Genomic DNA, 12,460 nt, shown 5'->3' with positions numbered 1-12,460 from the left:
TGTTTTTTTTTTTTTTTTTTTTGCGAAAAGTCTGAATTCTGAGTTTATATCTCACAATTCTGACTTTATTCTCTGCATTGCCAGAAAATGTCAGGATTATTAGATAAGTCGCTATTAACTTTTTTTTTTATTCCATGGCAGAAAGTGAAAAATGTTATAATCTAAAAATATATATTTTTAACATAATTGAATCTATATCCATTCTTTATTATGCACTGTGGTCATTGCAAAGATTATTTTTGGTTATAACTTGTTTGCATATTGCTCTTGGCAGGCCACCATGGCAGGCCAACTACACCCACAGCTGCTGCTGTCCAGGCAGTACTGCAGAGTTTTCTCTGTCATTAACTCACATATTCACACCAGTTCTGGGCTGGCCTCTAAGGACCACTACAAAGTTCTTGTGCTCGGTGGTGGGAGCGGTGGCATAGCGATGGCCGCACGCATGAAAAGAAAGGTCGGCGCGAAAAACGTGGCCATCGTGGAGCCTAGTGAGGTATGCTGCAGCAGAGCATTTATAGCTGAACTGCCCCTTTAAGAGACCCCTATTGTGCCTGGCTGTTCTTGAGGCATCACGTACGTCACATGCTGGGATTCAGGTTTAACAAGTTCCTGCTTAGTGTTCACTGTATGGACATGTACACTACCATTCAAATGTTTTGGGGTCTGTAAGGTTTTTTTTTGTTTTGCACTGAAGCATCATGTAACACTGTAGACTGGAGTAATAGCTGCTAAAAATTCAGCTTTGATTCACAGAAATAAATTACATTTTAAAATGTATTCAAATAGAAAACAGTTCTTTCTAATTGAAATAACATCTCACAATATTACTGATTTTACTGTATTTTATATCAAATAAATGCAGCCTTGGTGAGCATGAGACGTATTTCATAAATATAAAAAAATCTTACTGACTCATTTTTTAAAAAAACCTTTGTTTGTTTCCTCAATGTTCAACATTACATCGAATGCACTTTTGAGTCCAGGTGCATTACTATCAGCCGATATGGACGTTAGTTGGTGCAGGGGCCAAAAGTGTCGCATCTTCTGGACGATCAACGGCGAGTGTGATTCCATCAGGGGTGACATGGGTCAAATCCAAAGTGGCAGAATTTGATCCTAAGAACAACACTGTCCACACAGACTCTGGGAAAAAGGTATTTAGGTTGATATTTAGCTATTAATGTGTCTCAGAGTGTCATGTGTTAGAATAGAAAATAATCTTTTGAAAAGTGCTTTGAAATTGCTGGGAAATTAATGTTTAATGAAGTTAATGAAGTAATGTTGCGTAATATGCAATTGCACATTATATTGAACCATGAAGGTGTGTCATTATAAAGTAATCATAGCTGATATGAAGCGTGATATGAAGTAACATGAACATGTTGCGAAACTGGAAGGAATGTCATGTTATTATTGTTAAATTGCCTATGATCTGGAACGCTCACTTAAATCAAACTCAACCCAGCTTTAGTTTTTTTTTTAGCATGTAACTTTTTACTTTTTTTTTTTTCTTCTTTCAGATTTCCTATGATTATCTGATTGTAGCTCTTGGCCTTGAGCTGCACTATGAAAAGGTATGTTATGAGTGGCATTAATAGACTAAATTGCTAGTTTTCCACTTTCATATGCATGATGAGAATTCTTAACTGTATGTAGTGAATGTTTTGATTAAGAGGAAGCATTCTTGGCTTTTGCAGATTTATTATTAACACAGTATGGGTGTGGTGTTATTGCCACATCAGTCCAGAGGAAGTGTCCGATTACATGTCTATCAGACTTGATACCAAAGTTCAAGATAAATAAAATCTCAAACTTTGTTCTGTGTTTGGATTTTATGGTCATACCTGACATGACACTATATATGCAAAGAAATATGAAACTGTACCTGTTTTCACAGAGTGAAACGTGGAACAAGATAACTGAATTAATAAAACCAAAGTTAAAAATGATCCTGAGTTAACAATTTCAAGTGTGATGTTTGATGGGTTTTTCTTCTCAGAGTTGTCAATCCAATTGATTCCCTTCTGCTAATTTTAGATCAAGGGCCTGCCTGAAGGGTTTGAACATCCCAAAATCGGTTCAAACTACTCCGTGAAAACAGTGGAAAAGACATGGAATGCCTTGAAGAACTTTAAGGAGGGCAATGCTTTGTTCACCTTCCCAAACACTCCCATCAAATGTGCAGGAGCTCCTCAGAAAATCATGTACCTCTCTGATGCCTTCCTGAGAAAGGTGAAATCCCCAAAACATGGTTACAATCATGAATTTACATATAAACATGAAGGATTACGTACATAAATAATCACATTTTATTTATACACTTACATAAATATCATGTTATTAGTATATTTTTTGGACATGTATGATGGTAATACCATGATTTTTGGGCAAATGTCATGATATAACCTCGTTTTTAAGCATATATCATAGTAAAACCATGTATTTTGGATATATACCATGTTTGTGGACACAAACAAGGGTAAGACCATGTTTTTTGGCCATGCATCATGGTAACAACATTTATTTTGGATATGTGCCATTGTAATACCATATTTTGTGGACAGAAGCAAGGGTACTACCTTGCTTTAAGGCATTAAAAAGGGTAATACTATGTTTTTGACCATATATCATAGTAACACCATGTATTTTGCACATGTACCATGATAATACCATACTTTGTGGACAGAAACAAGGGTAATACCATGTTTTTTGTCCATGTATCATGGTAACACCATGTATTTTGGACATGTATCATGGCAATACCATGTTGTGTTGACATGAACAAGGGTAATTGCATGTTTATTGGGCTTATATCATGGTAAAACCATGTTTTTGTTTGTGTACCATGATAATACTATGATATTATTCGAAGTAGCTCGGAGTGCCATGTAAATACCATGGTAAATGAACATGGTAATCATTCAGTACTAAAGGATTAACATGGTACAGTACATTTACAACTCGGTAATACTCAAAGAAATGACAATATTTTTTAAACAATGTTATTTTTTTTAGACAGGAAAAAGGTCCAAAGCCAACATTATTTATAACACCTCCTTGCCAGTGCTGTTTGGGGTCAAGAAATACGCCGATGCCTTGTGGGAGATTGTGAAGAAGCGGGATCTTAACGTAAACCTGAGGCACAACCTCATCGAGGTCAGGGCCGACAAACAGGAAGCTGTTTTTGAGAATCTGGACAAACCTGGGGAGACAGAGGTTTACAAGGTAGCCATTGTTAAATTCGACAAAAAACATCTTTCGTTCTGTTAGCTATAGTTTGAGTGTCTTACGTGGCCTTCATTTTGGTGATAGTATGAGATGATCCACGTCACCCCTCCGATGGGACCTCCTGCAGTGCTGAAAGGCTCCTTGCTGGACGATGAGGCCGGCTGGCTGAATGTAAATAAGAGCACCCTTCAGCATAAGACTTACGCCAATGTATTTGGTATCGGAGACTGCACCAATCTACCCACATCCAAAACGGCAGCAGCAGTAGGTAAAATACTGAGAAAAAAAAACGTTTTTTTTAAATCCAAAATGGTTGTGGGTTTTTCTGGGAAGGGAGAATAAGTCCCTGCTCATTAAACCTTTCCTTCCTAATTATCAGTACTCATTAGACAGGTCTAGAATCTGCTTTAGTCATTTTCCACCATTAATTAGTAGTTACTTTCCCATTCACCAAGCTGATTTTCCTGTGAGAGAGCTGTTAGTGCCTTTTTTACTGAAATGAGATGACCGGGAAAATCATCTGTGACTATAATCTTCTACAGCTGCGCAGTCTGCAGTACTCGACCGAACTGTCAGTAGAATTCTGAAGAAACAGACGCCGGATAAGACAGTAAGTATGTTTAAGGATAAACATTAATGTGCTTTACCACTGTAGAAGTGCTATGCTGTTTTCTCCTTCAAATATCACTTGCTCATTTCATTCTACACCCACCAGGGGGCGTAGAATGAAATGAGCAAGTGATATTTTTTTGGAATGATATTTTTCTTCACAAAATCTTTTTCCCTAACTTGCACCTCCATAAGGTGTGCGTTGCTTTAATGCTTCGATAAAGGAATGGAATACTATCATACAGTTCCTCTCTAAAACCTCCTTTCCTGTCTGCCCTCTATCCTATTAAATTAAGGGGAAAAAGCACACACACATTTTTTTTTTAAACTTAGTGTGCTGCATTCCGTTCTATTATAAAGTTCTTTTTAAAAACAAAATTTAAATAAAAAATGAAAAGATTCTTGAGACACATTTTTGTCTAAAATGGCTTAAAATAGTCAGTTTAGGCAAATGATTAGTCAAGATGGAGATTGCAAAAAATTGTGGCTGACATTCTGGTTCATTTGTCACACTGTACAGGAAACAATTAAGTCCAGTGCATTGTGGGATAGTTATTCCACACAGGGAACTCAGTGTGTTGTATACTGAACAGTTTGGCAAATGTGATACGCAGATGTGACAAATGTGAAAATATTAAATAATATGCATATTATGCATGCCTATACCAGAAATAGTACAAGGAGTATGGTGGCATGCTGTTCCAAAAATAGCCATTTTCTTTATATAACTACACAAAAAAAGTAGCAAGTACATTCATATGCACATAAATAATACATACATTCATAAATTAAATTACAGATATACTATAGAATTAAAACACATAGTTGATCATATATAAATGATAAAATAATAAATCATGAAAAGAATCATTCAAAATAAGCAAAATGTTACTTGAATGCTCATTACTAATATTAAATAGTAATTGTTTTGTGTATGTTGCAGTATGATGGCTACACCTCCTGCCCACTGGTTACAAGCTACAACACAGTGATCTTGGCAGAATTTGATTATGACGGGCAGCCGCTGGAGACCTTCCCTGTGGACCAGAGCAAAGAGAGCAGGGTCATGTACCACATGAAAGCTGATGTCATGCCTCATTTGTATTGGCATGGACTTCTCAAGTGAGTCCCGATCGTGTACTGATCAGAACTTACCCTTCTGATTACATGCCAGATATTCATTTTTTTCTCTTCCTATTTTGTTTTTCTTCCTCAAATTAAGGGGACTTTGGGGAGGCCCAGGACCATACCGGACCATCATGCATATGGGAATGAAATAGAACAGACTGTTATTTGGGAACAGAGCAAACATGTATTCGTTTTCATTAATAACATTTTTTTCGTTGATAGTGCTTAATTTGCTTAAGCGAATATCCAGAGATGCCTGCTTTAAATTATAGTTTGCTAGTTTTGTATAATTTCCAATTACAGTGCTATATAATAATTTTGGCTATGGCATAATCCATGATCTTGTGATTAAAAACACATTCTACTTCGGAGTAACTTTTTCATATTAATCGGATTGCAGTTTACTTTATAAATATAAAAATTACAGATTCTTCATGAAGTCTGTATTTTGACTCTTTAGATAGTGGAGGGATAGATAGATGGAGGGATATATAGACAGATGGATGGAGGGATGGAGGGATAGATAGATAGATGGAGGGATATATAGACAGATGGATGGATGGAGGGATAGATAAGATAGATAGATGGATGGAGGGATATATAGATAGATGGATGGACGGACGGACGGACAGATAGATAGATGCATAGATAGATAGACGGATGGATAGATAGATGATAGATGGATGGACAGACAGATAGACAGATAGATAGATGGATGGATGGATAGATAGATAGATGATAGATGGATGGACAGACAGATAGATGGATGGATGGACAGATAGTGAATACATCCCACTCCCCTGTGCGCATGCGCAGTAGTGTACGGCGTCATCCGGGTCCTTCGCAAGAATCGCTCTGAGAGGAGGCGGGAAATGGCGTACCGAGCAGCTGTAGCAGATCCATCTGTCGTTCTGTGACTCGCGCTCAGCGGAGAGGAGAAGTGACGGACGGGCAGCTGTGGCCAGATCCACAACCATCTCCGGATCGTGCCGTTGCGACCCTTGGCATGTAAGTGTTTGAACGGAGCGTATTTTGATCGCATACATGCGAAAATTAATTTTTAACCCTACGCCACGGTCGCAGTGCTTTGAAATCTCGCGTCTTCACGACTCGCCCCCTCCGTCTGTGAGAACACGCTCTTCATGCAGATGGAGACGGCTCCGCGCTAATGTTTGTACCGCATTTAAACAAATACTGATTTATAAATAAAATACCATAGGATAAATAAATAAAAACGTTTCTTTGTCGTTTTCCAAAGCGTGTTTACTGAATAAAAAGGCTGGTTCGCTAGAGCGCGGTTAACAAGTCCTGTTAGCGTTAGCCGCTGACATTAAAACCCCTCGGACTCAAATATTCCCCTCAAAATAAGACGTGCTATTAAGATGAAAAACCTGGCGTGGGTGGCTCGAAGTCGGTTGGCCAATTTCACGTGCGACTGCTGTTGGCGATTTAATTGTTTTGATGTCAAAACCACTGTCCAGTTGCCTTGCTAACTTGCGAGCGACCATTTTTAGCTCAATAATGATTAGCTCGAAGGCGCGAACTGACAACAAATACTGAGGTAGCTCGTGTTTTTAGTGGTGTATTGTGTTGGCTGGAGAGTATAAGGAGATTTACAGCACGGGAATGTGCTAGAAATGATCGACAGGCTAATGGCAAGCTACATTTGTTTAGATTCAACAAGCAAAGCGGGCTATGAAGGAGACATGATTCACCCCCGCCCACCTCAGACACATCTGAGGACTTTCACTAGTTTATGTCTGCTGCACATAACGTTACCAGTGCTTTTATGAAAACACACACAATCTTTAAGAGAACTATTCTCATATTTCTGTATTTAATTCTCATCGTTATGACTGTCGAACTTAGTAGAACCGATAACATATAATCACAAGCACACGCTGCAGTCACTAAATATCAAAGATAGTTCATTGTAAATTTTTTAAATATGAAAGATGTATTTTTTTCTGTATGTATTAGAACAGCATGTACATCTTTACATTTATGAAAGAGTAATTTAATTACACATTTGCATATTCATCTTGATTAATGGTCGCATGACATGAAAGTAAATGGATAAAATATTATTTTTTGTTTTACTGTTTTGTTTTAACTAGCTGGACTTTAAAGTGGACTCACCTCTTTTTGGTTAGTTTAACTTTAGTTCCAAAATATTAGCCTACTGTAAATTACATTTGTACTGTAAAATAAAAAGATAATCTTTTTTGCACTACTAGTTACAGTGCTAATATTTGTCTTAAAATCTTGACATTAAAATGTTCTTAAAGTAAACCTAGCACACGTGTCTGCAAATGCATGTTAAATTTGCATCACATGCAGAGTTGTAGTTTGCTACATTTACTGTGCTGCTTTCTGAATACACTGTATCACGAGCTGCTTATGTGAACAAGTGCCTGCGCTTTACTTTCAAACATGCAGTGCATTAGACTACACAGTTTCTTAATTAAATTGCAGCCTTTGATAATCACATTAATTGAATTTTTCCTTTATTATAATTATTATATTTTCATCAACTCGTGAACCCCTGTTTGGGAACCCTTGATCTAGACAAACACACGGCTTTATTGTCTTTTAGGACTCTTATGTTTTTAGAATATTAAGACATTTCATATTTTAGCAAATTAAAAATGTATAATTCTTAATGCAAAGTCGTAATTGCATGCCAGTATTTTTTATAGGGGTTTTTGCCATTTTTATTGATAGGATAGTGAAGAGGCGGCAGAGAACAATTGAGCTGGATTTGAGTCTGGTTGCCTACATAAACGCCACCATTGAACTTGTTGGAGCATGTGATTGTTCCCAACACTAAGTCCAAAATTTATCGCTGAATATCTATTCCAAGTAGATAATCTCACAAATCCCATACGCAAGAGCATCTGTGTCAAGGTTTGCAACCAGGTTTAACCCATCATAGTCAATAGTTTACGGTGATATAATTCCCCATCGAGTGGGTGATGATTTCCCCGTCTTTTTTGGCACTCTAAAAGAAAGCCCGTAGGGTGCTGTGGAGACCTTTCTTGTCAATGGCAGCAGGGGACAGATCTGATTGTTTTCCTTGAGTTGCCATGACTGATCTCCGCAATGGAATTTCCCAACAGCCGTGTTGGCAGCTGAAGTGTTACTAATGTAGCGGTGATGAAACTTATGCAAATACGCATGGTGCAGCTCTGTGCATTTTTTTTAAATAGTAGATTAACTGTTTTTGTCTTTTCCAGTCTTACATGTGACTTTTGGGACAATGAGGCTGAGAGTGCGTAAGGCATCTCAGCAGCGGAGCACCACCCCATCCGCCCGGACCGCCAAGACCAAGAGGAAGCACTCCGAGGTGGAACACCCTTTGTCCTCCGAAGACGCCAAGATGCAGAAGCGAGACACGGGCATTTTCTCCACCATCAAACGGTTCATCAGAGGCAATGCTGTCAAGGTTAGGATTTGAACTTGTGTTTGAGATGACTTTGTGGAGTCAAAAGTGGTTTGGTTTCAGCTGTGTTTCTTAATGTCAGGTGGAGCAGTGCACTCCTGCTAAGAGAAGCCGTGTAGACTGCGATTCGGACAGTAATCTGATCACATCCACTCCGACCGCTGGGAACCTGCCCAGCAGAGCAAACCCCAGAACCCGCAGGAAAGGCCCTGTCAATGGAGGTAAGAGTGCTGACCCTCACAGATAATCAGGATGCTGCTCCTTTAAAGGGGTAGTTCATTCAAAAATGAAAATTTGTCATCAATTACTCACCCTCAATTTGTTCCAGACCTGTATGAATTTTTTTTCAGTTGCTGAACACAAAAGAAAGTATTTTGAAGAATATGGGTAATAAACAGCTGCCAGTAGCCATTGACTTCCATAGTATGGAAAGAAAAATACTCTTGGAAGGCAATGGCTATGGTCAACTGTTTGGTTACCAACATTCTTCAAAATATCTTCTTTTATGCTCAACAGAAGAAAGAAACTCGTACAGGCTTTAAACAACTTGAGGGTGAGTAATTGATGATAAAATTTTGGGATAAACTTTCTGTATGTGAATTAAACATTGTTGTGAGTAGTTATGCCCGACTGCCAGCGTTCTCTTGGTGTTGAATGTTTCTCATTTTCTTCTGCTCAGATACCATGACAGGTCAGAGTAAACCAGTGAAGCCCAATGGGAAGCTGGAGGTGCAGACGGAAACTCCGAGCAGTCCGACCCGCACCACCCTCCTGGGAACCATCTTCTCTCCTGTTTTTAGCTTCTTCTCACCCGCCAACAAAAACTGTAAGGGACTGTGATCTCACTTGATAGCTGATAAATGTATGCACCTAAATGACACTGAGATATTATCATAATAAAATTTAGTTAGTTCCGCCTATTCAGACCTTTTGATGTACAACAATTTTTTTTTTAAATCACATTTAAAGTCATCATGAACTCAATATCGACCATATTTATTTTCTTTACACACATTCCTGGGGCCGGATTCACAAAACATTAAAAAGAAAATTCTTCTTAACTGCTATTTTCATCATCTTTTTTAAACATAAGATTAAAGGTAAGAATTTCAATCATTACAAAATTTAAAAAGGATGTTATGAAAGAATCTTAAGAATGTTCTGAAGACATGAAATTGAAATTCAGAAGTCACTGAATTTAGATAATTTATTTTTTTTTTATCAGCAAGTCTTTGCCAAGAATTGCCAAATAATCAGCACTGATTTAATGCTGGCTAATTTAAGTTACAGCACTTGAAGATACATTTGGAAAAGCATGTTAGTCATTGGGAAACACAATGATGCTCTGAAAAAGCCTTTCTTGATTTTTTTTTTTCCCCCTCACTATTCTAATCTGAATTAGAAATGTGTCACGTATGGAAGTAACGTTGGTTGTAAATATTGTTTCATGTTGCCTTTAAAAGAGGTCCAGCACTCACATGACCATAAAACCAGATGAAGACCATCAGAAGTCACATCAAAATGTCTAAAGAAGCAAATAGGACTGGTATTTTTGTCATAATATAGCAGAATTAAAATTTCAAACAGCAGCATTTCTGAGCTAGAGCAACTGCTGTCGGAGACCCTCAGGTTCAGGTGCAGCCATCTTATCGGTGGCACCTGCTGCAATATGGATCCAGTGAACCAAAACAATGCATTTACCAGCAAAATTGCAGCGTTTTTTGTTCATTCTGAGCTCTTTCTGATTTCATCACGCTGTTAAACCGACTCTCTCTCTCTCTTGTCCTCCAGCTATGGCGGGCTCAGATTCCCCGGGGCAGGCGGTGGAGGCTGAGGAGATCGTGAAGCGGCTTGACATAGAGCAGCTCGAGGAAACCCCGACCAGCACTACCACAGATGGCCGAGACCTGACCTTTGACCCTGCACTAAACCCTAGACCGCTGCCTCTCATAGACACATCAGTAGAGGAAGGAGAGATCGTCACAGAGGCTGATATGCCACCGCTAACTGGTGAGTGTCTGGGATGTTGTTGTTTTTTTAGCTGTACCACTATTTAAAGTTGACAATCCTCATATTTTCTCTCTCGGTTAGCCGTAGGATCCAACAGCAGTTATCCGGATGTCCCACCGTCACCTCCAGCGGAAGGGACTTACGAAGAGGACTGGGAAGTTTTTGACCCGTGAGCCAAATTTCAACAGGTTTGATCTAAATAACCTCAGTATAGCCACATGCTTGTGTGCTAACTTGCCTCTGTCTTCCAGTTATTTCTTCATCAAACACGTGCCACCCTTGTCTGAAGAGCAGCTCACCCGTAAGCCTGCACTCCCTCTGAAAACCAGGAGCACGCCCGAGTTCTCTCTCGTCCTGGATCTAGTAAGTTGCCATCCATCATTAGTTAATTAATTAATGCAAGATGTTTTTGATGCAAAAATTAAGGTGCCGTTGTTTTATTTTAGGATGAGACTTTGGTCCACTGCAGCCTCAATGAATTGGAGGATGCAGCCCTGACCTTCCCTGTGCTTTTCCAAGATGTCATTTACCAGGTACAAAAACCCTCTCAATGATTCAAATTTTGTACCTTTTTTTTGCACTGGTTTGTATGTAGCTCTAACAGTGGTTTACTCTCTTATTCCTAAAGGTGTATGTCCGGTTACGGCCATTCTTTAGAGAATTCCTAGAACGCATGTCTCAAATTTATGAGGTGAGTGAGGTTTTGTTTAGTTTTTTTGTTTAAACATTATTTTTGTTTTGTTTTTAATACCATAATGCAACTGGCATGTTTATTCATTCATTCATTCATTCAAAAAACATGCAAATGTGTGTCCCATTACTTTGTTAATGCAATAAAGGCACAAATCCAATAAAATGTGTTAATTATTATCTAACAAAAAACTGCACATGAAAAGTACCAATCAATACATCAAGCACTACAATCTGTTGAACTGGTTGGATTCATTTTTGAAAGTGTTAGATTATTTATATATTATTATGGATTATTTTTTTATTTGAATTGGCTTTTTATTTTAATTTGTTTAATTTTAAGTAATTTTGTTATGTGCTTTTCTTCTTTATTGACCTTCATCAGTTTTTGTGTTTTTTTCTTTTTCTTTTTATTAATACTCTTTAGGTTTCATTTATTATTATTTCAGTTTTAGTTGATTTATTTCCAGGTAACAGTTTTAGTGCTTTAATTTGAACCTATTTCAGTTTGTTGCCAATACAACATTTATGAATTGTTTAATGTTTTTAACATTTCTTTTTCTTTTTCTTTTAGCTTTATTTCAATTAACAAAAGTGCTTGTAGATTTAGTCAATGATGTTTCCTGTCTGGAAAAAAATAAAAATATTTGTGGAGTCCCACATTTTGCATGCAACCCCTTCCACTTTACACAAATTACAACCATTTATATCTGTTGCCGAACTTGTTGATCAAACAAGCTTTTTTTTATTTTATTTTTTTAATTAACATGTTAAATAAGTTTCCCATAACTTCAAACCAATGTTTGGTGCCTATTATCGGGCTATTTCTAAGTTTTGTTTTGTTTTGTTCTTCTGTCTTGTTTTGTTTTTGTTTTCAGACAAATCAGACTTTTGTTGCAAAAATGATTTCAAAATAATAATAATAATACAGGTGCATCTCAATAAATTAGAATGTCATGGAAAAGTTCATTTATTTCAGTAATTCAACTGAAATTGTGAAACTCGTGTATTAAATAAATTCAATGCACACAGACTGAAGTAGTTTAAGTCTTTGGTTCTTTTAATTGTGATGATTTTGGCTCACATTGAACAAAAACCCACCAATTCACTATCTCAACAAATTAGAATACTTCATAAGACCAATAAAAAAAACATTTTTAGTGAACTGTTGGCCTTCTGGAAAGTATGTTCATTTACTGTACATGTACTCAATACTTGGTAGGGGCTCCTTTTGCTTTAATTACTGCCTCAATTCGGCGTGGCATGGAGGTGATCAGTTTGTGATACTGCCGAGGTGGTATGGAAGACCAAGTTTCTTTGACAGTGGCCTTCAGCTCATCTGCATTTTTT

The 12,460-nt window shown here is 37.6% G+C and overlaps 2 protein-coding genes across 3 annotated transcripts in view; both read left to right on the top strand.

The window, feature by feature from the left end:
- The first annotated feature begins 216 nt into the window (after window positions 1-216).
- Window positions 217-5,343, top strand: LOC107662477 (sulfide:quinone oxidoreductase, mitochondrial-like). 2 transcript variants are annotated; one of them, XM_016452518.1, is made up of 9 exons: window positions 217-496; window positions 987-1,157; window positions 1,524-1,577; window positions 2,041-2,235; window positions 3,019-3,228; window positions 3,316-3,499; window positions 3,774-3,841; window positions 4,784-4,962; window positions 5,063-5,343. In XM_016452518.1, exons 1-9 carry the CDS (start codon window positions 281-283, stop codon window positions 5,118-5,120), a joined length of 1,335 nt encoding a protein of 444 aa, XP_016308004.1. In that variant the 5' UTR covers window positions 217-280; the 3' UTR covers window positions 5,121-5,343. The 2 variants fall into 2 exon arrangements, with proteins under 2 accessions (XP_016308004.1, XP_016308005.1); XM_016452519.1 differs by lacking the exon at window positions 987-1,157 and having other exon boundaries at window positions 218-496.
- Window positions 5,344-5,782: 439 nt separating this feature from the next.
- The window catches only part of LOC107662443 (CTD small phosphatase-like protein 2-A), a 14,392-nt gene continuing 7,714 nt past the window's right edge, over window positions 5,783-12,460 (top strand). The window contains exons 1-9 of the mRNA XM_016452467.1: window positions 5,783-5,976; window positions 8,205-8,413; window positions 8,493-8,631; window positions 9,090-9,236; window positions 10,202-10,420; window positions 10,502-10,589; window positions 10,672-10,783; window positions 10,867-10,953; window positions 11,049-11,111. Of these exons, the coding sequence (XP_016307953.1) occupies window positions 8,228-8,413; window positions 8,493-8,631; window positions 9,090-9,236; window positions 10,202-10,420; window positions 10,502-10,589; window positions 10,672-10,783; window positions 10,867-10,953; window positions 11,049-11,111 (1,041 nt within the window). The 5' untranslated portion in view covers window positions 5,783-5,976; window positions 8,205-8,227. The remainder of the gene's footprint in view (window positions 5,977-8,204; window positions 8,414-8,492; window positions 8,632-9,089; window positions 9,237-10,201; window positions 10,421-10,501; window positions 10,590-10,671; window positions 10,784-10,866; window positions 10,954-11,048; window positions 11,112-12,460) is intronic.

Source organism: Sinocyclocheilus anshuiensis, unplaced genomic scaffold (assembly GCF_001515605.1).
Source record: "Sinocyclocheilus anshuiensis isolate Anshui unplaced genomic scaffold, SAMN03320099.WGS_v1.1 scaffold807, whole genome shotgun sequence".
In the NCBI taxonomy this organism is placed as follows: Eukaryota; Metazoa; Chordata; class Actinopteri; order Cypriniformes; family Cyprinidae; genus Sinocyclocheilus; species Sinocyclocheilus anshuiensis.
Note: the sequence above shows the minus strand (reverse complement) of the source record. Positions and strands in the feature narration are given on the sequence as shown.